General features: G+C 38.6%; 1 protein-coding gene across 8 annotated transcripts in view; it reads left to right on the top strand.

The window, feature by feature from the left end:
* RFX3 (regulatory factor X3) overlaps window positions 1–26,186 on the top strand; it is a 444,526-nt gene that overhangs the window by 195,320 nt on the left and 223,020 nt on the right. For 2 of the 8 annotated variants that reach the window (XM_059142826.1, XM_059142824.1), the window contains exon 2: window positions 10,132–10,205. The exons of the other annotated variants lie outside the window; for them this stretch is intronic. In XM_059142826.1, the coding sequence (XP_058998809.1) occupies window positions 10,132–10,205 (74 nt within the window). The remainder of the gene's footprint in view (window positions 1–10,131; window positions 10,206–26,186) is intronic. 8 annotated transcript variants of the gene reach the window in all.

The raw sequence follows: 26,186 nt of genomic DNA, 5'->3' as shown, positions 1-26,186 counted from the left end.
ACTCAAGAATGTGAGAAGAGTTCCATATCCTCTGACAAGGTGGTCTAGTGCAGATAGCCTGTGGGTTTTTGAGTTAGCCAAGCCTGAGTTGGAATCATGGTTCACCCACTTAGCAATTCAATATTCTTATCAATATGAGGAGAATAACTGTAGCCTTGTAGACTGTGAACATAGGGTTACGTGGGAAGTCCACAGCGCAGCTTGGTACCGAGTAGTACTTGACAAATGCTTCATTCTTCCTGTTCAGTTTTAGTTTCTCCAGGAGTTTGGGTCAGGAAAGCCAATACAACAGGGAGTGAGGAAGGGGCAAATTGAACTTCGGTCATTGGGGAGATAGGGTTCATTCAACATACTTTTTTCCATATACTGTTTAACTTTTCATATCCCCCCCCCCCCCCCCCCCGCCATGGAGAAGCCAGTTTTGGTCCTACCTGGAGCAAAATCTTTACTATCAGACCCACTTTTGGGAAGAAAACCGTTTAGAGTTATAAGTACGAAACCACATGTGAAGCAGAAGTATCTTTAGATCTTAACTCCTGAAGAAACTCCTTGTTTTTGAAAGGAAGTTAATGTTTACTTAAGAGTTCAGTGTGACACATGCATTATTGTCTTGCAATTTATGGGCAGTAAGCTGTCATTTTGTTTTACTTTAATTAGCGTAATTGTCTTCGGTTCCCTTCTGACCTGTGCTTGCCCTCATCCTACCTCCTCCCACCCCGGGCTAGCACAAGTCCGCTAAATCCCTTAGCTGGCTTGCAGGATCTTGTATCTCATTGAGTAACTAGTTAACATTTTGGAACAGTGACCAATATTTTTAGTGCTACCTCTGTGCCCGGCGCTGGGATGAATAAGAACTTCATTGTCATGCTGTCTCTCCAAGGGAAGTAGGTACTGCAGATCCATGATCTCTTACATATGCTTCTGGAGTTCAAAAGGCTCTGAAAATCACCAGTTTCCTGAAGTTTGGGGCAAAGCTAATGTAGTTGCAGGGCCTGAACCGGATGAGAGAAGGCTACTCCAGGGTCTTTATTTATTCCACAAATTGAACATTCATCTGTTTAGCTGCAGAAATGTCAGTGTGTATGATTGTATGATCAAGTGTTGCCACCCTTGATGGGGTGTTCCATATATACAGTATTAGTTTCCAAAATTAAGAAAAAATTCTGAGACATGTGACATTTCTGGCTGCCGGCTTAGAATAGGAGGCTGTAAACCTGTTTGATTATGCCGTTTGGTAGAGGAGAATTCAGAAGATGTTGAGTAAATCGCCCAGGTTCGACGGTGTGTTACGATGTTAAGTCAGTTACTCAGGTAATGCATTGTAGAGCCAAATTTAAATGCAGCAGTCTTACTCTTAAACCACGTGCTGTTTTGCTACTCATTTGCCAAGGCAAGATTGAGCTTGGTTGGCACCTGTCTTGAGTTGACACGATCACTCATCTTTGCTAACAGAGGAAAATGTGTATCTGTATATCCATGATGGAAGATAATCCTCTTATAATTTGTGTTTGGGTGTGGACTATTATGGTTTTCTACATATTTGGGGTATAGATGTGTCTCATCATAGAATTTCCCTAAGTATAATGGAGCTCAGCCACAAAGGTCTGTCTCAGGTCAAGATAGAAAACTCTCTGGTTCCTCCTTGTCACTTCTTATTATTTTATTTTATTTGTACCTCACTTAGTGTTGGAAATTGCTTGTTTTGACTGTACTCAAACACGTAACTATTTAATGCCTGTTGTGTATTAGGCTAGAAGTTTAACACTGAACAAGAAAATCATGGTCCCTCACCAGGGACACTGTTGCCCATGTAGATGGGGTAGTTCTTGTGGGGTGCCCTATGTTACAGCACACTTAGCATCTGTGGACCCAAATGACATTAAAACCTCGCCTCCTCCCCAATCACTGTGATGACCAAAATGGCTCCAAAGGTTTCCAAAGTTCACAGGTGGAGGACAGGGTAATGGTGGGTGATATTCAGACTCTCAGCCCTGAGAATAACAGCTGCCCACTTACCCATCTACTATCCAAGTTGAATAATTGATTTTAAGCATTTGTATTTTGTAGACTCCTAGCTTCATGCAAAGTAAACAGAATTGAGAGAGCTACAAAGCAAATCACTAAACTGCTTACACTTCACAGAGGCCAAACTGAAAAGCAAGATTAGTTGTGGATAATCTTACCCATGGCTAATTGAGAATTCTCATTATACTGTGTAAATAATGAGGTTAAGTTAATAAGCAACCAAGTTAAAATACCACATGATGCTGGATTTCTTTGTCGAATCAAATCAATCCAGGTCTTTACATCTGCAAGTTATTGCTCAGACGTATAATATAGGACACTGACGTTCGGCATATTTTACGGTACTTCAACATTCCTGCCTCACTGTCTTTTTTCAGTGACCCCTTTTAAAAAAATTTTTTTTTAATTAACATATAATGTATTATTTGCCCCAGGGGTACAGGTCTGTGAATCATCGGGTTTACACATTTCACAGCACTCACCATAGCACATGCCCTCCCCAGTGTCCATCATCCAGCCACCCTCTTCCTTCACCCCGCACCCCCCAGCAATCCCACAAAACCTTTGTTTTGTGAGATTAAGAGTCTCTTATGGTTTGTCTCCTGTGACCTTTTAAAAGAAATTTCAGTAATGATTTGTGAGTGAAGACAATCCTATGGAGGGCTTCTGATTTTTTAATTTGTCATTTGAAAGAGGAATAAATGTAAATTTTCATTCAGTATCCCTATCAGTATCCCTGCTTTTTAATCAGTATTTTATAGTAAAAGTAATAATGTTTGAAAGCCAACAGAACCTCACGGTTACGATAGTTGAGATTATTTTAAATGGAAATTATTGTGTTATGAATTCAAAATTTATGCATGCTTAATGTCAAACATTCAGAAATCACAGAAAGGTACAGAGAGGAAAGTAAAAAAAAAAAAAAATCAGCATTCTGTTCAACGATGACATCACATTGCTCTTAAGATCACTGGCCTATCTTAGGATTGATTCATCTCCCAGTGCCTTGTTCCTCTCTCTGAACTTCTGCTCACACGTGTGCACATCCTCTCCCTTCAACTACAAAAATATGTGCACTTCCTCTTAGAAACTGGATCATAATATTTGTGTTTTTGTTTTTGTTTTTTAACTTAGACACTCATTGACAATTTTTTCATGGTATATGAAAAGATGGTTTTAGTGCCATTGTATGAATGTGTTTAAACAATAATCTAGCTAGCGTTTAGATGGTATCCTAGAGTTCGGTGTTACAATTAATTATTGTGTATACTTCTTTGTTCAACATTCAGTTTCCTTTTATATATGAGTTGTTAGGAGTAGAATTACTGGGTAGAAGGCTGGGTATATCTTGCATGTTTTTTTGAACTACCAGATTGCTGTCTAGAAAGCTCATGCCATTTTATACTGTCAAGAATAGTGATTTTTGTTTTTAAGAATAGGGATTTATTTATTTACTTATTTGAGAGAGAGAGAGAGTGTGCATGTGTGTTGAGTGTGAGGGTGTGCACAGGGAAGGGGAGGGGCAGAGGGAGAGAGAGGAAGAGAATTCTAAGCAGACTCCATGCTGAGCATGGAGCCTGACCCCCCACCCTGAGGGGGTTGGGGGCTTGATCTTACGACTCTGTGATAATGACCAGAGCCAAAATCAAGAGTGAGATGCTTAACGGTCTGAGCCACCCAGGTCCCCCAAGAATAGTGTTTTAATGTCTTTGTTTCTTTGCATGCTTTCTTACACTGGGTATGATTAATCTTTGTAATTTTTTTTTGTGTGTGTGTTTTTGCCAATCCTATAGTTTTAAAAAAAAGTCTCTCTTGGATTTGTGTTCCTTTGATTATTAATGACAAAACTTTTGAAAAGTGTATTTACTAGTCACTTGCATTTTTTCTGTTCATTTCCATTTGTGTTGTTAACCCATTTTCCTGTTGGTTATTGTCTTTTCTTTCCTTAAATTTCAAGATCTCTTCATAGTATAAGGAGATGGGTTTTTATTTGTTATTCATACTGTCCGTATTTTGCCATTTAAAAACATTTGCTATTTTGAGGGGTTTGTTTTAGGGATATTTTAGCTTGTATATGTATCACTTTTTTTTTTTTCATTTGGTACTCCCACATTATAACCCATAACATCTCAGTATGGAAGATTAAAGATTAGATGTTTAAAAAAAAGGAAGGTGCTTTTCAGATGGGAAACCATTGTGCAGATGAGGAAGGTGATGAATTGCTCGTGTTAATTAGATAAGTTTGCTGTGATTACAGTTTCAGTAGCCATATATAAAAATAGAGATTGTGAGAGGGAGATACTTTGATATAGTTGAAAGACTCACTTTAAAGTCAGATAGCCTGACTTTGTTTTTAATTTGACAAGTATCTGTTATGAGCTTATCATACCTTAAATGTTCATAATGGATTTCCTGCATACTGGTTGCATGACCCTGAGTAAGTCACTCAAAGTATTGAACTTCTGGACTCATTTTATTTATTTGTGAAAAGAGGGATGATACCTACTTTGTTGAATTATTGTAAGGGTTAGTTATGGTTTACCTAGCAACACCTGACATATAATTAGGCAATACTAAACCATAGTCAGTATTAATGTCATTATTTTTCATAGTAAGACAATACAGTGTAATAGCAGCCCACTATGATGTATACTATCATTGCTGTGGTAGTAATTTAGCATATGGGATAATTAACTATGATTATTATGATTTTACTAATAGGACGGAGCCTAGCTAGGTTGACTATACTTAGGATCCTATGAGATAAATAATATACTTACTTCATTTCTTGTCTTACTTGTCCTGTATGGTCTTACTATAGGGTAGGCAGGGCTCATAAAATTTTTCATTTTATAATTGAGGAGCTGAGGCTTTGAGAGAGTGATTGAGTTGTCCCAGGTCATGTGGCTTGTAAGTGATTAATTAGGTTTATATTTTCCTTCTACCCATAATTAAAATTCTTAGTGAACCCAGACTGACCCTCGGTGTGGGAAGGAACAGAAAATGGACTCTGCCTGTAAGTGCCCTGTTTACCTTCAGCTTAGCCATTGTGTGGTTTCTTGTGGTTGCTCCTCTTGCCCTTATCTGGACGTTGGCCTTAATGTGTTAGGTGTCAAGTAGCAGTTAGCAGTGAACCACGCCTCTGGGCATTCACGAGCTTGCAAAGTCCCTCTCTTTTCAGTCTGCACTGAACCTGTAGCTTACTTTAACCAGCAGAATATGACAGAATTAAAGCTTTTCCAGGTCTGGATGCAAGCCTTAAGAAGGACATGGAGCTTTTGCGTTAGGGTTTTTGGGATACCTGACCCATCATGTGAGATACCTTGTTACCGTCTTAGACAGACTATGTGGAAAAGAGGCTATGTGAAGAGAGAGAGGCCCAGAGATGACACGGAGAGAAGAGAGAAGCCCAGTCCTGCCAGTCTTCTAGCTGAGCCCAGTTCCTACCTGCTGGCTGGAAGCGTTCCTGTGACTATCCACCAGCAGGATGAGCAGAAGAACTGCCTCGCTGAGCCCAGCCCTAATTGCAGAATTATGAGCAGATAAAGTGGCTGTTTTTTTGAGCAGTAGGTTTTGGGATGGTTTCAGCAATAAGGAAAACAAAAGAAGGGGTGCCTTGCTGGCTCTGTCAGTAGGGCGGTGACTCTTTGACCTTGGGGTTGCAAGTTTGAGCCCCACGTCGGGTGTAGAGATTACTTAAACATAAAATCTTAAAGAAAAGCAAAAGAATTACAAGAATGTTCTGAAAATAACAATTATGATGGTTTTAGACTTCCCTTGGCTTGCCAATAGCAGACAGTGTTAGAGATAATAGTGATAAATAACTTCCTTTCCAGAAGCTCCTCTTACTCTGTCTTAATCATGTGGGTCTGGCTGATAGTGGGTGATTCTCAGGTGAACCTGATTTCTGTGTGCTGAGTTCCTCCAGAGAAATCTCAGGAGATAAGGGTGCTTCCTGTGTTCAGGTATCTGAGACCTCTTCGCTATTACCTATCCTACTCCCACTGTCCGTGGTGCTCTTGATCCTTGTCGGAACTGAATTGGGATTGGCCTAGGTCAGCCAAGCAAGACAAGATGGAATAGCCTTTCTTCCTCACTTGAACTTGTTCCTGTTCTCCAGAAAAGACTCAGGAGGCATTTTGGGGCCGGAAGGGGCTAAGGCCAGTAGCCACCTTAATTTTGATCCTGAACACACTACTTAACTGGAGAGACGTCCTACAGGGAGGTGCCGCAACTGCGTGTATGGTTTCTTCTCGCACATCGGTCTGAGTGACTGCAGACTATCATTTTTTTAAACATTTTTTTTGGGGGGGGGGGCGGTTAAAATGCTTTTTCATCTTACATGAAAATAGATTTAAAATAATGCAGAGCCTGATAGGCTTCCGGATTGGTGGAGGAAGGGCCTCCAAGCCCTTGCTGTCCCCCAACAACAGCAAAAATATGGGCACAACCCCTAAAATGAACTATCTCAAAATTCTGCCAGTTAACTAAAGCCAGCGAATGAACTGAAAATCATCTGCCCGAGAGAAAAAAGCACGGCAACCTGGAAGACAGTGAGTGGGACCCGTGATGTTCTCGCTCGTGTTTGCTTCCGCCCTCCTCCTCGCCCATCGTGGCGGCGGGGCCCACCGCGGACAGAGATCCGGCCACTTCCGGAGACCCCTTGGAAGGGCCATCTCCGGAGCACAGTTACTATTTTGTCCAAACTTGAGACTCCCTGAGAAAACTGTATTCTCAGAGAGTGGTTGGCTATTTGATTTGACTCAGAGCTCTGCCGAGTTGGGGGAAGGAAAAGCCCCCAGGGCTTTGCTGAAACCACAGCAAGTGTTGGCAGCCTCTCTACCGCTTGAGGCTTTTATTCAGTTGAGGCAAAGCAGCCTGGCTGGGAATTCAAAAGGAAATCCTGGAGGATTAGCCAACCGTACAGAACTCTGAAAAAACGCCACCGCGTTCCTGGATCTCTGAAAGGCTGCGCTGTGTGCAAGGCTATGCACGTTTCTAGGAAAGACCTGGGACAGTGGAGGGTCCTCTCTGATCTTGAGGCTCTGGGGAAGCAGCAAGTGGAAGCTAGGACTGTCTTATCTGCTGCCCGTAGTCAGAAGGTGTGACTTCTCCCAAGGATGCCTTTAGCAAAGGGCGGAAGACATTCAGGCAAGGCATTTAAGGCAGTCTTCTGACTAACCAGTGGCTGACCATTAAATTATAATACAGATATAGGTGTGACTCCTAGGAAGATAGGATTAAAAAAAAAAAAGAAGAAGAACTTAAAACTCTAGCCAAAAACTCCTGGCCACACACCTTAGGGGGTATAGAATCTGCAGAATTAGTCATTAAAGAGCTAAAACTAGCAGCTCTGTAAAGAATAAGAACAACAAAACCAGTGATTAAAAAAAAATATCTGGGCAGGGAACATGTAGGTGGCTCAGTTGGTTAAGCATCTGCCTTTGGCTCAGGTCACGATCCTGAGGTCCTGGGATCGAGCTCCACATGGAGCTCCTTGCTCAGCAGGATCCTGCTTCTCCCTCTGCCCCTTCTCCATGCTTGTGTTCTCTTTTCTTTCTGTCAAGTAAATAAAATCTTTAAAAAAAAAAATCTTGGCAGAGCAGTGTGGAGGATTCTGGTACCAGAGTTGTTAAAATATCTGAAATGTCCAGTTTTTCATAAAAAATTATGAGACATTTAAGAAATGGGAAAGTGTTCCATATACACAAGAAGAAGAAGAAAAAAAAACAGCCATTAGAAAAAAGTCCCTTTGGAGCCCAAATATAGACTTCAGAGACATATACTTTCAGCTATTATAAATATGTTAAAAGAACTAAATGAAACCATGTCTGAAGAATTAGAGGAATGTATGAGAATGGTATCTTGCCAAAAAGACTATCAGTAAACCTAGAAATTACTTAAACAGAACCATATAGAAATTCTGGAGTTTAAAAGTATGATAACGGAAATCAAAAATTCCCTAGGGAAGTTCAAGAGCAGATAAGAGTTGGCAGAAGACTTAGTCACCTTAAAGGTAACTCAATAAAGATTATCTAGTGTGGGGAGTAGAATGAGAATAAAAATAAACAGAGCTCCAGGAGACCTGTGGGTGCCAGCGCATGCATAATGGGAGGCCCAGAAGGAGGAGAACAAAAGAAAGAGGCAGGAAGAATATATAAAGAAATAATGGCAGAAAACTTTCCAAACTTGCTGAAAAATACTAATCTGCACATTAAAGAAATTCCATAGACTCCAAACCCAAAGTGATCAATACTTAGATGCATCATAGTCCCATTTACAAAAGTGGAGGATAGAGAAATCTTGAAAGCACCAAGAGAAAAGTAAGTTGTCATAAAGGGGGATCCTCAGTAAGATGAGTAGCTGACATTTTATCAGAAACCATGGAGGCTAGAGGACATTTTCAAAGTGCTGAGAGGAAAAAGACTTTCCATTAGGAATTCTGTATCCAGTTAAATTCTCTTTGAAAGATGGCGGGAGAAAAATGAAGACATTAAACCAAACCAACCACCACCAACAACTAAAACAACAAACCGGGGGCGCCTGGGTGGCTCAGTGGGTTAAGCCACTGCCTTCAGTTCGGGTCATGATCTCAGGGTCCTGGGATCAAGCCCCGCATCAGGCTCTCTGCTCAGCGAGGAGCCTGCTTCCTACTCTCTCTCTGCCTCTCTGCCTACTTGTGATCTCTGTGTGTCAAATAAAATCTTAAAAAAAAAAAAAAAAAACAACAAACCAAATCAAACAAAATAACAACCTGGAGAATTTCTAGTGTTGGCAGACCTGCTTTACAAGAAATATTAAAGGAAGTTCCGCTTGAGGTTGAGATGAAAGAACAGACAGTAAACTAGAAAGGACTGGACCGTAAACTGTAATCCACGTGAAGAAGTGAGGAGCACAGATGAAGGTAACTACATAGTTATTATGAAAGACATACATAGGAAAGTACACAAATGCGTTTGTCTTTATAGTTTTTTTCTCCTGTTTTAAAAGACAACTGCATATGGCAATAATAGTAAAACTATACTGATGGGCTTATAATGTATAAAGAGGTAGTTTGCTTGGCAATAATAATAAAAAGGAAGGGAAAAAATGGATGTCAGAGGAAAGTTTTTAATTATTACTGAAATGAAGTTAGTGTTAATCCAGATTAGAATGTTTTAAGTTAAAAATGATCCTTGTAAAAAAAAAAAAGAAAAAGAAAAGATCCTTGTATTTTCCAGGGCCACCACCAAGAAAATAACTCAAAAAGGGTAGTGAAAGAAAGGACAAGGGAATCCAACAGGTACCCCAGAAAATATTTAACACCAAAGTAGGCAGGAATTGAGGGAGCAATTTCCTGAGCTTCAATATACTCTTGTAGAAGTTGTGAAGTAACTTCCATGTTAAATAATGTATTCGTGTAATTTTTAAGGAAATGTTACCAATGGAGTGTTTCCGTTCGTGGATCCTTTCATGGGGCTTGAGTTTGTGATACCACCAGACCCTTACCAATAGATTTTTTAAATATGGTATAAGGAAAATGCACCAGAGTGAAGTCAGTGTGATTCTATTAATCCTTGGTTCTGAAGTTGAAACTGGAGATGAAACAGTAGCCTATGGAAATGAGAGATACCCTTTATTTTGTTACTGAACGCTTGGGTATGGAAAATTGAGTCCTTTTCCTTCCTCTAAATGCAGAAAAGAAAAGATGAGCAAAGCGCTCTGGAGAGCAGAATAGATGCTGGGAAAAATGCATCTGGAGATAAATGCACATAGGAAAGTGCTGTTGAATGGAGAAATGTTCTGGGCAGTATATTTCAGAAGCCTTGAGAGGTATTTCTATCTGCATTTTCTGTGTGTTTGTTGATGCTGTTCTCCATGGGTGCTCAGTTCCGTGGAGATCCAATGTCATTGCAAGAATTGTTCATTGCAGTGTAGAGCTGCCACAATTATATTACATATGCTTCAGAAAATAAAACCGATACTTAGCTTTATGTTATGAAGACCGTTTAATTATATCAAACAATACTTGTTAATTTCCTTATTATAAGAGAAGTGATGAAATAGCATTTTCTTACTGCTCATTTAAGCAATCATTTAAAAATGAAATTCTCAATCTGTTTTCAGTCCCAGCACAGTTGAAGAATATAGCACAGTTGCATCTGTAATGATGGCTCACTCAACTGGGAACATCTCTCTGGGTGAGAATAAGTAATATTTTTAAAGGCCTCCAAGTAATTCTGATGTGGCATACCTCCTTTCCATTACAAATAACACATTTAAGTCATAGAACCCTTGAATCTTATAGAAATTAGTGTTTTTAAGAGATTACAGTGATTAAAATGAAATCTGCTCTTATGAGACTCTCTTGTTCTCTTAAGCAAGTTATAGTGAATATTTCAAATACTTTTTTTCTTAGTACCTTTTTGGAGACATTTTTATTCCTAGTTTTTAAAAATCATAGTAACTTTTTAAGTGTGCAGTTCATTAGTGTTAACTATATGCCCATTGTTGTACAATGGACCGTGAGAGTTTTTCATCTTATAAAACTGAAACTCTATGCCCACTGGAGAGGACCTCCCCTCCTTGTGAGTACCTTCTCCTCACTTCTGATACCACCATTCTACTTTGTTTCTTTGAGTCTGACAACTTTAGATATCTCATTTAAGTGGAATCATACAGTGTGGTTGTTTGTTTTTGTTTTTTTGGTGATTGTCTTGTTTCACTTAGCATAATGTCCTCAGGGTTTATCCATGTTGTAGCATTTGATAGGATTTTTTTTTTCTTTTTTAAGAGTGTATAGTGTTTCATTGTATGTGTATCCCTCATTTTCTTTATCCATTCTTCCACTGGTGGGCATTTAGGTTGCCTGACCTTTTGGCTGTCATGAATAATGCTGCAGTTACACAGGGTCGCAAGGATCTCTTTGAGATCCTGTTTCCAACTTTCTTGGATCTATATCCAGAAGTGGGATTGCTTGATCGTATATATGCTAAGTCTGTTTTTAATTTTTTGAGGAACCTCCCTTTTGTTTTTTACAGTGGCTACACTAGTTTACATTCCTACAGTGTACGAGCATTTCGGTTTCTCCATATCCTAGCTAACACTTGTTATTTTCTGTTTTTGTATTTTCTCTTTTCTCTCTTCCCTCCCTCCTTCCTTCCTTCCTCTTTTAGAGCGGCTGTTCTGGTCATTCCTAGGTCCTTACTGCTGGTCCTCTTTACTTCTGGAATTCATATGACGCCACATGAACATTTTACTACCTTATAAGACAAACTTAAGCTGCTGTTTTTTTTTTTTTGTTTTTTTTTTTCCCTAATTTCTAAGAAGATAGATTTGCTTTAAAAGGCAAGTTTAGGGATTACTGTCACTGGACCGGCTTTGCTCTGGTTTCCGAGAAGTCCGTAAGTGTTCCATGTGTAGATGCATGACCTTGATGTGTAAATAATGTGCCTCTTCAACTCTGTCTGAACATTGGTTGTCTCCATTTCACTTGCCCTGCTGCATCTGCTTGTGAATCTTTCTGTCATCCATTCTCCACAGATTTCTTGCCCAAGTGGAGTTGTACTGCCAAAAGCTTTGCTTCAGAGCTGGTAGACCAGCTACCTTCCAGGGCCCTATATTTGATGATCCTGTCTAGACCATTATACAGGTTATAGATGATGTCTGTGATAATGTTCAAGGTAACAGTTACTAATGCTTGTAGTCCGTCTAGTGTTCACAACTGCGTAAGTGTGAGCATTTTATGTTTCACAGATATTTTAGATTGATTGGGTCTCCAGTGTTGGTTCTAACCTGCCTTTGATTCTTTCAAAGATTATACTGTGTTGTTGTAAGACTAGGGGAAAACACACTGAATTTGGGGGCAGATCTGTATTCAAGTCTTGACATAGCCACTTGACAGAATTATACCTTTGGATAGGTTAATTTTCTTCTCTGAGTCGGAAGTCCTATCTGGAAATTGGATTGTTTTACTTAACCTTTTATTTTAAAGGTGTTAACATTAAAAATAAAACCACCAGTTATTTTACTAGCAAAAATGGGTTTATTCAGGAATAGCAGAGACTTGCAATCTAGGAGGTACAAGATATGGTAAAACCATTGGCAAGTCTGGGGAACAAAGGGGAGCTATGTTCTTTTGTGGAGGAAAGGGTCAATTTGGAGGGCTCTTATCAACTAAAAGCCCTTTGCAGTAAACCAGAAGTTGGAGGTATGGTGGCTTCTCATTGGCTGGGTTGTGAATGTCTCTCATTGGCTCCACTGTTGCCAGGGAAGGAAGAAGCCTTCCTCCTTCTGGAATAGGAAAGTAGTGTGCCTGCAAGGTTATGGTCTCTTCCTACTGAATTTGCAACTGAAGAGGAGGGGTAGGGCCCAAGAGCTGCCCTTGCTGACTCCCAACTCCATTCTAAATGAGATATCCTTTTATTAATGTTCACAAAGGATTCATTGATATTTTGAGCTTGTGATTTTAGGAAGTCTTCACCAAGGAGGCTATCCTGTTAGAATTTCCCCTCTGACAGTGAAGGTGAAAGCATTTTCATACTCCTGTGGTACTTAAATGACCCATAGCTGACAGATGTCTTCTCAGTTTGATTTTCAGTTTGCCCATTAATTGAAAATGTCATTTAAAACAGTAGGTTCTGAAAAAAAAAAAAAAAAAGAGAGAGATGCGTACATCTCATTAACATTTCTGTTTTAACTTAAAACTTATAAACTGTCCTTTGATTAGGACTGAGCCTTTCTCTGTAGCATAGGTTTGCTGATTGGAACAAGTCTTTCATTAATCAGCATTCATAACAAATCCTTTCAGTTTACATGTTGCTACTTTAATGCTTTAAATTTCAGAGAACTGAAAAGTGGTGGTTCTCAGTGTGATTCCCAGACCAGCAGCATCACATGGGAATTTCGTAGCCTGCAGATTCTTTGCTTTCACTCTATACCTACGGAAAAAGAAACTAAGGGAGTGGTGCTCAGTCATCTGCTTTCACAAGGCCTCCACACTCAAGTTTGAGAACCACCATTCTATATTTCAGATTTCCCCCATTTTTCTGTTTCTTTTACCAATTTTAACAGCAGTGTTTGTAGCGACTTGCATTTAAGTTTTTCCTAAGCTTCTGATTTCGTTTTTGAAGATAGAATCCTGTTCATTTTTACTCTCATAGCTGATCTAATATTTATTAGATTAGCTAATTACACTAACAATAAAACTTCCCTAATGAGGTTTTGGAACAAATATGACTGGTGTTAGGAGTGCACACAGCTCAACTCTCGGGAGCAGAACTGTGGGGGCGCTCCGGAGAGCCGCGGGTAGGCTGTGAGTTTTCAGCATGTCCTGGGTATCTCCACTGTCGCTGGAGAGGAGGTGGTTTCATTCAGCAAGTTGGGTAAATGAAGATCGGTCAAGAGAGCTTCTCGCATATATTTTCCATACAGGCTTACAGTTTTCTCTGTTCTCTCTATCTTTATCGCCGTTAACGCAGTGTGCATGTTTTAGGCTTGTTGGTTTGTAAGTAGACCGTGGAGCTTGAAATTTGTTTTTGAAAACTCCATGTTTTAGGTCAATATTATGGGAAAGAAAGAGATCCGCTCAGCGGTTCGTAGGGAAGATGTCTGCCTGTTACTGCTGACACCAGATAGGAAACTGCACGGCAGCTAGTACATGAGTTGAAAACAGGCGGGTATGTTCTTTGCTAGCCTGACACATACACCTTTTGGTCCAGCTTAGGGTGCCTACTTTGATTATGGGGAAACCAGCCATATGTGGGATTAAGTCAGTTCAACACGTCATGATGGCCATTTGTACCAAAGCGCAAGGAAAGCATTTGCCCACATGGAGAGACGTTAACGGGTTGCATGATTTCATCTGGAATCCGACCTGCTGAAATGAAAACATCGGTCTTTGGAAGTGTTCTGGATGGAGCTTTGATTGAGCTGCTTTTTTAAATCTATGTGTAAATTATTGGCTCTTCTCAGAAAGGGGCAGGGCCCAAATAGCCTGTCTACGCAGACTCTGGGTCATCTTGTGCTGCAGTGGTGGGTCATGGTGTGGCGATGAGACATCAATAGAAGACTGCCCGATGCAAAGAAAATAATTTATGTAACAACATCCGGTGTCCTGTCCCACCGAAGGGGTTAGGATACGGAATTGTTGTTGGTTGGTGTTCCTTGTTCACTGACACAGCAGTCTAGTTGTTCCACCGAGAAAGTAGTTGTTGCTATAAACTCGATTTTTAAAAAGTAATGAATGTTGCTTAAATGCTTAAGGTAGGGTGAAGTCTTTGCTAGCATTAGGCTCTCAATCCACATATTTGATATGCAGAGCATAAATTACGGGTCTGCATTTAAATTCCACTTTGCTGTCCAGAGAAGCGTTTATAAAAGTAATGAAAATTGTGGTTTCATGCAAAACTGAAGAAAAATGAGAAGACACAATTACACAGAAAATAGTTATTGAATAATTTTTGAATGGTAACTGTAAGCTAATAATATATATGTTAAATTATGTTACCATTATATAACATTCCTTGATGGTGTTGTTATCTAGATTTTATGGATGGGAAAAATGGATTAAGAAACCTGATGATTTGCCCAAGGTTATTTGACTGGTGGTTGGTGGAGCTGGGATTTGAACTGTGGTCTGTCTAAGGCTAAGGCCCAGGCTTTTAAATACTACTTTACATCTTAATATCTGGTAACTTTAATATTCCTGGCCTGTTTTTAAAAACTTCTCTCTTCCTGTCAATTCCAGAGATAACATTCAATAACTTGACAACGGTGACCTTTCTAAACAAATAAAGAGTGTTACAGAACCAGATGGCCCAAGATTATATTTTATTTTTCTGGCTCAAAATAAATTGCTTGCTCTAAGACTGATAAAATCCAAAAAAGACCCTCTGTGTCCTAGGACTTCATCAGGCCACATGGCCAGCCAGTGCCCTTTATCCTGAGCCAGTCACAAGTACAGAGCCTTATGTCTTTATACTCTAATTTAGATTAGGGCCTAATGAAAGGGCAAGAAGCAGCTTTGTTAAATGAGATCATTCTGGCCTTCAGTAATGGCGGTGCGTTAGGGTAGAGAGATTCTGAGGATTTAAAGGCAGGCATACCACACTCTGTCTTATTAAGTGGATGTCCACCAAAAGAAAGCTGATTTCTAATTGAACAAGCTCCCAAATTAGGCTTTCTTTAAGTAGGATTTTTCTAGTAATTAGAAGTCTTAATCTTAATCATTCAAAATGTGGGTGGGGATCTTTTTGAAAACGTAAGACAAATATGTTAGAAAAAGAAAATTCTGTACTGGACACGTAAGTTACTGTATCACACATAAACAGTGCCTTCACGAGCTCAGTTACACGCCATGAAGTTCAGGTTTAGACAGACCAGGTCACACAGAGTGGGCATGGAAAGGTTTCGGGATACATTTCAAAGCGCCAACAGTAATAAGAAACTGTGGACTTAAGAGTCAGGAGGCCTGTGTTTTAGTCTTGGCTTCGCCATGCTCCGTAAGGATCATTGACCAAGTGATTTAAGTTCTCTGGGTCTGTTTTTCTCCCTTGTAGAATGAGGCCAGAATTGTATCACCTGCCTTATTTCATTACAGGTTTGTTCTGAGAACCAGATGAGGGAGCACATCACAAAGTCACGGTGACGTTCAAGTAAATGCCATGGTTGTCGTGGCATCTAGTACATGAAGGCAGCCGTCCTGACCTGTGAGCAGGACAGATCTGCATTTGGCACTGTTCTGTGATTGACCAGTTTGTTGATTTCGGGAACTATAATTTGAACAGATTTCAGAAAATTAGAAAAGATACAGCCAGAGGCTTCGTATCTGTTCCCAACTATCTTAGCAAGATAAATAACCCAAAGAATATTAGAATGTTAGTGCTAGAAGGACCCCTGAAGGTCGTCTATCTTACCCTCCTTATTTTAAGACAGAGGGCACCCTCCTAATCATATTTTTGTCATTTCTGCCATGTTTATGAGCGTACAGAGTAACACTGTCACCAGCATTGTTAATTGTGAAGGGTGTCAACCGTGTCTCAATCTTGATAGATATAAATTTCTGATAATGTAAAGCCAGAGGAAAAAGTTAATGCTTGGAGGCAGGATCATGTTGTGAAAAGAGCCTGGGCTTTGGTGTCTAAAGCTGGGATGGAATCTTGATTCTGTCACTTACGAGTTTTGGGACAGTGGGAAATGTACTTACTATTGGGTACAGTGCACCTACTTCACTCTGCCTTTTCCCCTGCCACGCAGGCTACATCTGTACCGTAACCATTTTCACAGGTGATTTCTTGGGGTCTGAGATGAGTTGCCTTTTTATATTATTTATACTAACGGTTCCTGACCTTTTCTCCCCATCTCCAGCAGTGATTCCTTGATTGCAGGGAGAGGTTGTGGCAAACCAGAATCTTGGAGTTGTGAGTCAGGTGTAGTTAGAAAAGGCTTCCCTTTGATGCTGGTTTAGGGAGTTACATATGGAGCTTTTATTTTTAAAACTATAATTGTGTTGGGCCATTTGTCAAATTTTTGTTTTACATGATTGAGTTTCAATTTGTCTGTGTTGCTTTTGCTTATATTAGGGGTTACATGTGTTTAGAATGCATTAGAAAGCTAAATGGGCAGTTTTTTAACTGTGAGATCATAAAATACTATTAAGTATACTCTCCTGAGAAAGTCTCTTCTAAAAAAAAAAAAAACAGAAAATAATATTTTATCACTGAAAACTCATTAAGAGCAAACACGATGGGTATTTACAATTCCTAGTCAAGAGTAATGACCTTTATGTACTTCTAAGAGCACAATGTTAAGAGATTATTCCATAGTTTATCTACTGATGATAATAGGTTTGCTTTTCTTGGACTTATTAAGAATATTCTTTGAATTCTTCTTTGATATCCTGGAAATATACAAGTTGATCCTTAAATCTGAAAAGTGAAAATTCAAAACCAACTTCTTATTACTTCTAGATTCTTATGGGACTGGACCAGAGAAAGAAAGCTTGGTAAATAAAGAAAATAATATACAAACCAGAAGCCCATGATTCAGTGTGAATTTTCTGTGACTTATCAGCATAGCTGTGGATGTGTTTCTCTTTCTCTCTCTTGTTAATTAAATAAATGGACAGAATTTCTTCCTTGATCATCTGTGACATAATTTCATTGTAACCAGTAGTCAGTGGCTTTCATGAAGTTGAATTTTCTTAATATGAATTTGTACAGAGAGGCTTTATATTTGTCTAAATTTGGGCTATACTGTTTAGAGAATGGGTATTGCAGTTTTTTGAGATAGTAAATTGGTTGTGAAAAGGGATACTAAAGTGTAGCTTTACATTTTTTCCACTCGTTTTTACATTGTCCCTCAGAATGTTTAGTGTTTTGTCATGAAATTATGTTTTTGTGCAAAAAAGAAAACAATCGGACGAAAATAACGAGAAATGTTTTCAGTTGTCCAAGGCTAATGTTGATTTAAATAGGTCTGGGTCTTCATGGTTGACAGCTACAGATAATTAGCTTTTTCTTCCTTAACAAAGAAAGCAAATGGAGCTGCAAGACATTCATTGCCTTTTCTGTCATCGTAATAATAATGTATGTATTTAACTTCTGCAGTTCCTTAAATTGATTTAGTGCTAAGCTGCCTACATTACGTGTAACAGGAGTGACAGGTGAAAGCTGCGGCACACATTTGCGGGGCTGACTCGAGCCTTGATTGACAGCAGAGTTCCTCTCTACAAGAACTAGCAGTGTTTGGAGCTCACAAAGGGCCAGATACATAATTCTTCAACTTGTAGAGCAGATTCACCAAATGAATTTTAAAAAGTGATTGCCGCTCAGTGTATTTGAGCGTTTACGTTCTCAGCTTTGGGTCGGGGCACCAGCAGACAGAATTTCTCCTGACTGCTGGAGAGGAGGGAATTCCGTTTAAGCATGTTAATATTTGTAATTTAAGATCGATACTTCCAAACTGGAGATCAGGTTCCAACTTTGTACCCAGTAGCTGAAAATTTTGAGCTGTGACTGATTGACCTTACTTGAAGAAGCCAAGTGTTACATCTATTTGAAGGAGGCTTTAAAGACTGTAAATCGAGGTATCCTTAAGTGAAAATATCCATTTTCACATCTCCGGAGTTTCATCTCTGGAAAGGTTTACCTACAGGGCTTGATGGTTTCCTTTGGTCAGAGTGGCTGAGTGTGATCATCTTTCACGAGTGCTCCAACTACTCTGCATTTCCTTCATTCCTGTGACCCATGCCCAGAAGCTAGGATTGAAAAGAGTCTTGGTGACTGCTGTTGAAAAATGCTCTATGATGAGCTCCGAATGCTTTTTTGTTTTGGTGACACCTCCTTTTGTGTCTGTGGGGTGGAAGGGGAGCCCTCCGTGTCCGTGTACATTGGCAGCCTCTACTGGCCATTGCACAGAGCAGCACTGACCTCTGTGTTTTTTGCTCGAGCCTGGATATGATTTTATTTGGGTTCACCTCTCCCTTCCTTGGTCCTAATCCTCTTTGTTACCCCCTTTTAAGGACTACTTTATCTTTTGAATATTGATTTATAGCTATTAAAGAGCTACTAGCCCAGTGTTCTTGTCAATTAACTAATACCTTAGATGAATTTGTTAGAATCTTGGGAGAAGTTGAAAATGTAACCTTGCCCTGAGAAATAATTTCCATGTAAGAGGTAAGCTAGATTTCTTCTTTTAATAGATTTTAAAATACTTTCTTAGTTGCATACCTTTGGGCATTCACTTGTGATTGCCACATGACCTCGATCCCCTAAAAGAAAGCCTTGACTCAATGATAGATTTAATTAAAGAGATACTTATTAATTCTCTAGATTTAGCTGTACCAACTCTCTTAGAGGTTTCTAGAAAATAGGAATAAACTCTAATTGGTTTTATGAATATAGGTACCTTTGAGGGTTGGTGGAAGGTCTAGATTTTTTAAGTATACACAGTTTAAAATATCTGTAAATAAAATACCCAGTGGCAGTAAGCCCTGGGTTATTTTGGTTTAAGGGTTTGAGACTCATAATATATTTGTTTGGGCACCATTTGACCACAGTAGCTAATTTCCACCACAAAACAGATGCATTTGTTGACATTTCAATTTTATCAGTGGCTCTACTGGTCTCTTAGTTATCTGTGAGTCTCTTGGCATTATCAAACAAGAAACATAGCTGAATCTTTTTGTGTAGTCCCATGAATGATGACTCTCATTCCTTTTGTTTTCACTGCTCCAGGATTAATATAGGACAGTACTGCTACTGCTCCTTGATTCCATGTTCGTTGCCTTCTAATTCAACCCATATAGCATGAGCATATGTATTTCACCAAAACATTGCTTTTATCAAATCGCATTTTTATTTATTTTATTTTATTAAGTGGGCTCTGTGCCCAATGTGGGGCTCAAACTCACAACCCTGAGATTAAGAGTCACACGCTCTACCGACTGAGCCAGCCAGGTACCCCCCAATCACACTTTAAAAAAAAAAAAGAGAGATTTATTTTTTTCTTGAGTGGAGGAGCTGAGTGGTATAGAGGATAGAAAAAGAAAAGAACAGTGGGCTATTTTTGCCCTAGTTCTGCCTGTATGACCTTAAGCACAAAAATATACCTCCCTGGACCTCTGTTTCTCCATTCTGTAAAATCATTTGTTGTGAAAATTGGTTGAGATAATGAATGTGAAATTGCCATTACTTGTACTACTACAGGGTAAAAAGATCAAATTCCTAAATCTAGAATTTCTTTCCTAACAGCTCCATTTCTATACTATGCCTGCCATATAATAGGTGTTCTCGGATAATTGAATCCTATCTTTTCCCAGCCTTATCTTGTACTTCTCTCTAATCTTCCAATTCAGGTAAGTAGTCTCTACTTTCTCCGCTGAAAATGTTGTTCACAGCCCAATATCTCTGTCTCAACCTCGTTTGTTTTTTCAAACTCTTTGTTCAGGAATGGTCAAGTCTCTCATATCTCATTCTGTCCCCTTTGCTTTCTTTTCAACGATGACAATCTTACTGTCTTTACCACTCACCACTCTACTTTGGTATGTATAATATCTTGATTATTAATAGAAGTGTCCTGTGTGTATGGCTTTTCTTCCTCAGTGTATTGTAGGCTCTTGGCATACAGGAATAATAGGTTTGATTTTGTAGTTACTGTTTAGGGATATTTTAAAAAAAAGATATTTATTTATTTATTTAAGAGCGAGGAAGCATGAGCAGGAGGGAGGAACAGAGAGAGAGAGGGAGAAGCAGACTCCCTGCTCAGCAGGGAGCCCTTCGCAACACAGGGGTTGATCCCAGGATCCTGGGATCATGACCGATGCTTAACCTGCTTGAGCTGCCCAGCAGCCCCTCTTTTTTTTTTTTTTTTTTAAGATTTTATTTATTTATTTGACAGAGAGAGATCACAAGTAGGCAGAAAGGCAGGCAGAGAGAGGAGGAAGTAGGCTCCCCGCTGAGCAGAGAGCCCGATGCAGGACTCGATCCCAGGACCCTGAGATCATGACCTGAGCTGAAGGCAGAGGCTTACTGAGCCACCCAGATGCCCCCAGGTGCGCCTCTTTAAGGACATTTTAATGTGACTTAAAATATATCCAAGATGACCTGTTGATAAGTAATGGTTTATATTGTATTTGCCAGGAGATAAAAGTTTAGAACAAGGATTGGCAGGTTGTTAGATATGACATGCTATGCTTCTAATAGACCACAAATACTCTGATTTGTGGGGTTAAGTCTCCAGACTGTCAGGGCTTTGGGGTAGGATCTCCCTCTGGAAAAACAACCTACAGGTTATTATCAGTTAAACAGTCTTTTCTTTTAATAAAGCATCTTTTAAAATATAGATACCTTCATTAGTAAGCAAGTCTTCATATTGTAATATAGTTTCCTTGTGAGTATAAAGGAAATTTAAAGAAAGGCATAGAAATTGTAGCATTGAGAAGAGACTGGTTTTTCCACTGAGATACCCTTTTGCGGTTTTGTTTGGGTTTTTGTTTGTTTTTTTAGCATTGGCATTTTTATATATTCAAATCAAACAATGTGGATAGGTAAGGTATTAGGAATTTCCACCAGTGTGTATCTTCAATATGTCTGATTGCTGTAGCAGTTTTTTATCTGGCCATATTGGTTAGCAGTTTGCATACATTCTAGTTCCCCAATATAAAGTGTACAGTTTGATAGTCAGGTTTAGTCCTACTCCACTGTCACAATCAAGGAACAGAACATTTTCATCATCCCCCCAAATTTGTTCCTCTCCTTTTTTTTTTTTTTTTTAAAAGATTTTATTTATTTATTTGACAGGCTGAGATGACAAGTAGGCAGAGAGGCGGGCAGAGAGAGAGCCGGGGGGGGGGTGGTGGTGGTGGGAAGCAGGCTCCTTTCTGAGCAGAGAGCCCAATGCAGGGCTAGATCCCAGGACCCTGGGATCATGACCTAAGCCAAAGGCAGAGGCTTTAACCCACTGAGCCACCCGCGCGCCCCATGTTTCTCTCCTTTTGTAGTTGATCTTCTTCTACTCCATCCCTGGGCCTCTGGTGACCGCAGATCTGCATTGTATCCATTATGGTCTTGTTTTTTCTAGATTTTGCTCTACGTGGAATCACACAATATATAGCCTGGCTTAGTTTAGGTCACACTTAAATTGAGATTGGACATGAATCATTTAGAGTGGAACCTTCTCGTTGCTGAGTGTTGTTCACTGCATGGCCCTCCACACTTTGTTGAGTCTCTTTGGATTGTTTCTAGATTTTGGCTCTGCTGGAGAAAGTAGTTAAGTGCATTTAGGGCAAGTGTTTGGGCGTATGTTTTATTACACTCAGGTAGGCGAATAGGAGATTGTGGAATCCTATGATAAGGGCATGTATAATTTTATGAGTAGTTGCCAGTCTGTTTTCCAAAGCAGCTATGCCATTTTGCATCCCCGCTGGTAGGGTGGAAGGGTTCCAGCTGCTCCTTGTCCTTGCCAGTACCTGGGATTGACAGTGCTTTTAATTGTAGCTATCCTTCTGGTGACTATGTAGTGGTAACTCATTGTAGTCTTAATTTGTATGTCTCTAAAATGACTACTGATGGCGAGGTTCTTTTCATATGCTTATTGGCCATTTGCATATTGTTTTTGTTAATGTCCAACCATTTGCCTATTTTTAAAAATCATGTTGTTGTTGTTGTTTTTCTCCTCCTTATTTAGTTCCTTTTAGATATTTACATATTCTGGGCACAAATCTTATCAGAAATATGTTTTGTGAACTTTTTTCTCGTGTCCGTGGGCTTGCACTTTGATTTTCTTAAGTTTCTCCTTTCAAAGAACAAAAGTCTCATTAAGATGAAGTTCATTTATCAGGGTTTTTTTTTGCATTTTTTATGGAAGATGAAAAATTTTTTCTAACATAATGTCACTTAAATTGTCTCATGTTATCTTCTAGGAGTTTGTAATCTTATTTTTAGGTCTATAATACATTTTGAGTTAATTTTTATAGATGGTGTAAGATACAGTTTTTCCAGCACCATTTGTTGATAAGACTAATTTCTCCATTGAGTTACCTTGACATCTTTATTGAAATGGCCATATATGTAGGGATGTATTTCTGTTCCATTTTTTAAGAACATTGATTTATGTATTAGAGAGAGCGTGTACATGAGCAAGTCGGGGGTGGGTATGGCAGAGAGAGTGAATTCCAAATAGAGCCCTACTTGGGGCTTGATCTCATGACGTAATCTGAAGTCAACGGTCAGACGCTTAACCTACTGTGCCTCCCTCCCTCCAGTTTTTTTTACTACTATCTTTATGTGTACCCTACTGTCTTGATTGCTGTGGATTTAGAGTCTTAAAATTAGGTGATATATAATTTCTAACATTTCGTCTTGTGTTTCAGATTTGTTGTGATTATTTTAGATCCTTTGCATTTGGATATAAACTTTAGAATTAGCTTGTCTAAATCCACAAAGCCCTTCCTGGAATTTTGATTGCAATTATGTTGACTCTATGGATCAATTTCACAGAAAATAGTATTTTCATTATATTGGGTATGATGATCCATAAACATGATATATCTCTTTTTTAGGTCTTTAATTTCTCTTCCTTATGATTTCTAATCTTTCAGTTTTCTTCATATAGTTTTTGTTAAGTTTATCACCAAGTAGATCATATATCTGATACTATTGTAAATAATATATGTTGTAAATTTCGGTAGTATTGAAATACAATATGGCTGGTATAGAAATATATTTGACTTTTTAGATATTGACCTTACAACCTCGTAATGTTACTAAATATACCTACTATTCCTAATAACTTAAAAAAAAAAAAAAACGCCTTGGGATTTTTTGCATAGATGATCATGTTGTCTGCAAACAAAGATGGTTTTACTTCTTTTCTGATTTGTCTGCTTTTTATTCATCTTTCTTGCCTTATTGCATTGATTATGACCTACAGTGTTGGATCAAAATGGTACGGGAGGCTATCCTTGTGCTCTTCCTGATCTTAGAAATACAACATTTCGTCTTTCACCATTAAGTTTACTATTGGCTCTAGGTTCTTTGTGGATACCCTTAATTAAATTGAGGATGTTCCTTTCTGTTGCCTGTTTGCTGGGAGTTTTTATTTATGAGTGAATGTTAAATCCAGATGATCCTACGCTTTTTCTCTTTAAGTCTGTTAACCTGGTAAATTACCACTATTGATATTCTAATGATAAAGCAACTTTGAATTCTGGAATAAGTCTAATTTTGTCATGATTCATGACATATATCTATATGTCACGAGGTTTGATTTGTCAGCATTTTTTAACAGATATTTTTGTGTCTTTTTTCCTGAGGAATATTGATAGTAGTTAAATTTCCTTGTTTTTGTCATTTAAAAAAAATCAGGATAATCTTAGCCTTGTAAAATGAGTTAGGGAACGTTTCCCTGTCTTTTATTTTTGGGAATAGTAAACACCAACTGCCTTATGATTTGGGAAATACTGAAATTCACTTTTGTAACTCTAACAACCTAATTCTTGTTACTGAAATAAGAAATGTTCAGTATAGGAAAAGGCCATGTTCTTCCTTTCAGATATTCTCCACATGGTTACTTGCCACTAAAACCAAAATAAAGCAAAAACCAAAATAGCAGGTATGCTAATATAGGTGTTTGTAAAACTTAATATGCAAATTAAAAATTTAATAACTTGGATGTGAGTTTAATATCAATAAACCATATATATGATATATGATATATCCATAGAGATGTTAATGCTTGTGTTAATTTTTGTTCATAAAACATTCTGTGATGTCCCTTGAACATTCTCTGTAGGTGGTGCTTTGTTTATACTTCTGCTTCTTACCAGACTTGTCTATGATAGTTGTTATGTTACCACGAATGTAAAAGAAACTTTGCTGTAGCAGAATATTATTCTGATTGTACTTCTTCCTAGCAAGAACCTGGTCCTCGAGAGTGTAGTAGTTCTTACGTCATGTGTTTTTAGATGAGAAGACTGGCAGATGCATTCCAGTTTCTTAGTCCTCACTAGTGTTGCTTTACTGAATGGCTCTTTACATGCTGGTGTTAAAACTATTCTGTCTTCACCCCAAGTGTGTCCTTCGAGTCCTTTGAACTTTAGGGTCATGATGACAGATGCTTTTCCTGACAAACACAGTATCTGTTAAAATGGTTTCGGAGGATTGGGATATTGGATCAAATGAATAAAAATGATGAACTGTAACATTTAATAAAGAAACACAAAACTCAATTTATGTTTTCATACCATGAAAATAGTTATTCTCTTACGTACTTTCAAGAACATCAAAGTATAAACTTTGCTGTAAGATTTTAAAAACATTTGCTGCATGTGTCTTGTGATCCGACTCAGACTGTAACTGCTCCCCAGCCCCCCAACTCAGGAGAAGCTCTTTGGCCTGTAAATCACCTAGTGTATTCTTGATTTTGTAAATATTTTACATTTCATGGAATAATGGGATTTCAAAACTACCAGGAAAGTTTAAATTACATGAAAGAGAATTTCATAAGGTGCTTAAATAGATCCTTTTTTATTTTTCCTCTCATAGCAATCATGAACTTGAAATTTCTCTCCTGTGTAAATTTGCTAAATGCTTACCTTGCAGTAAATACCACCCACATAATGACATAAGATCTAAGAATCAGTAGCTATAAACTAAATCATTAAGCGTATTGTTGCTACTTGGCATGATTATATTTTAGGCAGTATCTCGTCCCCATGAGTTGTATTTATATTTATTTACTGTGTGGAGTGACATAAAAAGCTGAGTTACAAATGACTCTTTTAAAGGCAGCAGTGGAGACTGTTACTGTGTAACACATATTTTAAATGAATTTTAGTGAAAGCAAGGAAATAAGAAAAAAATAGTCTCAGGGATGGGTGTCAGAACTCACTGGGAAATGCCGGATTTTGTCGATTGCAGCGACCTGTCATTGTACAAGAGCAGTCATTCTGTGGGGACATTAACTACATCAGAATGAGAATGCAGTAGAAATAGTGGAAGGCATTTGTAGTTTAGCTCTCTGTTGCGCATATAGTAAAAATATGTTGCCCGTTAGGAAATGGGCTAGGTGATGCCCAAGTATCATCCTTTCTCACTATAGAAACAGAAGTTCGTGTATTTGGAAATGGCAACAAAATAGTGAGCAATGTCTCGGAGCTTTTTTGGATAGTGGACTAGCTGCTATCATATTGTAATGTAATTAGTGGTATATTGTTTGAAGACATTTTTTTTTTTTAGCCCCTAATAATCCTCTTAAACTTGGGAAGCTGAGAGGTTAGGTGCTAGCTCTGTGAAATCCTGCTTTAGTTAAGATGTACAGAGAATGAGATGAATAAGTAACATGAATAAACAACAGCTTTGGTTTATTAGTTTCAAGCTTCATGCTAACTAAGAAAAGTAAAATTGGACGCTAAACATTGTAATGTTATGTTTTCAGAAGTTTTGCTTACCCTGCTTGGTGAGTGTGTAAGCTAGAGGAAGAATGGGTGGGTGACTGTAAGAGTGATAACTGTTTCATTGAACAAGGGCTTTTTTTCTAAGAGTATTACATTTATGCTACGGCACTGTTAGATTCTTCTTTTTCATGGATGTGTCCACTGAGGTATAAGAATATTTGTGTTGATTTCAAACCCTTTAGTCTTTACTCTAAGTTGCTGAGATGCTGATCTCACGTGTCTCATT

Source organism: Mustela lutreola, chromosome 12 (assembly GCF_030435805.1).
Source record: "Mustela lutreola isolate mMusLut2 chromosome 12, mMusLut2.pri, whole genome shotgun sequence".
Taxonomy (NCBI): domain Eukaryota; kingdom Metazoa; phylum Chordata; class Mammalia; order Carnivora; family Mustelidae; genus Mustela; species Mustela lutreola.
The sequence above is the reverse complement of the archived record's forward strand: the minus strand, read 5'-3'. Positions and strand labels throughout refer to the sequence as shown.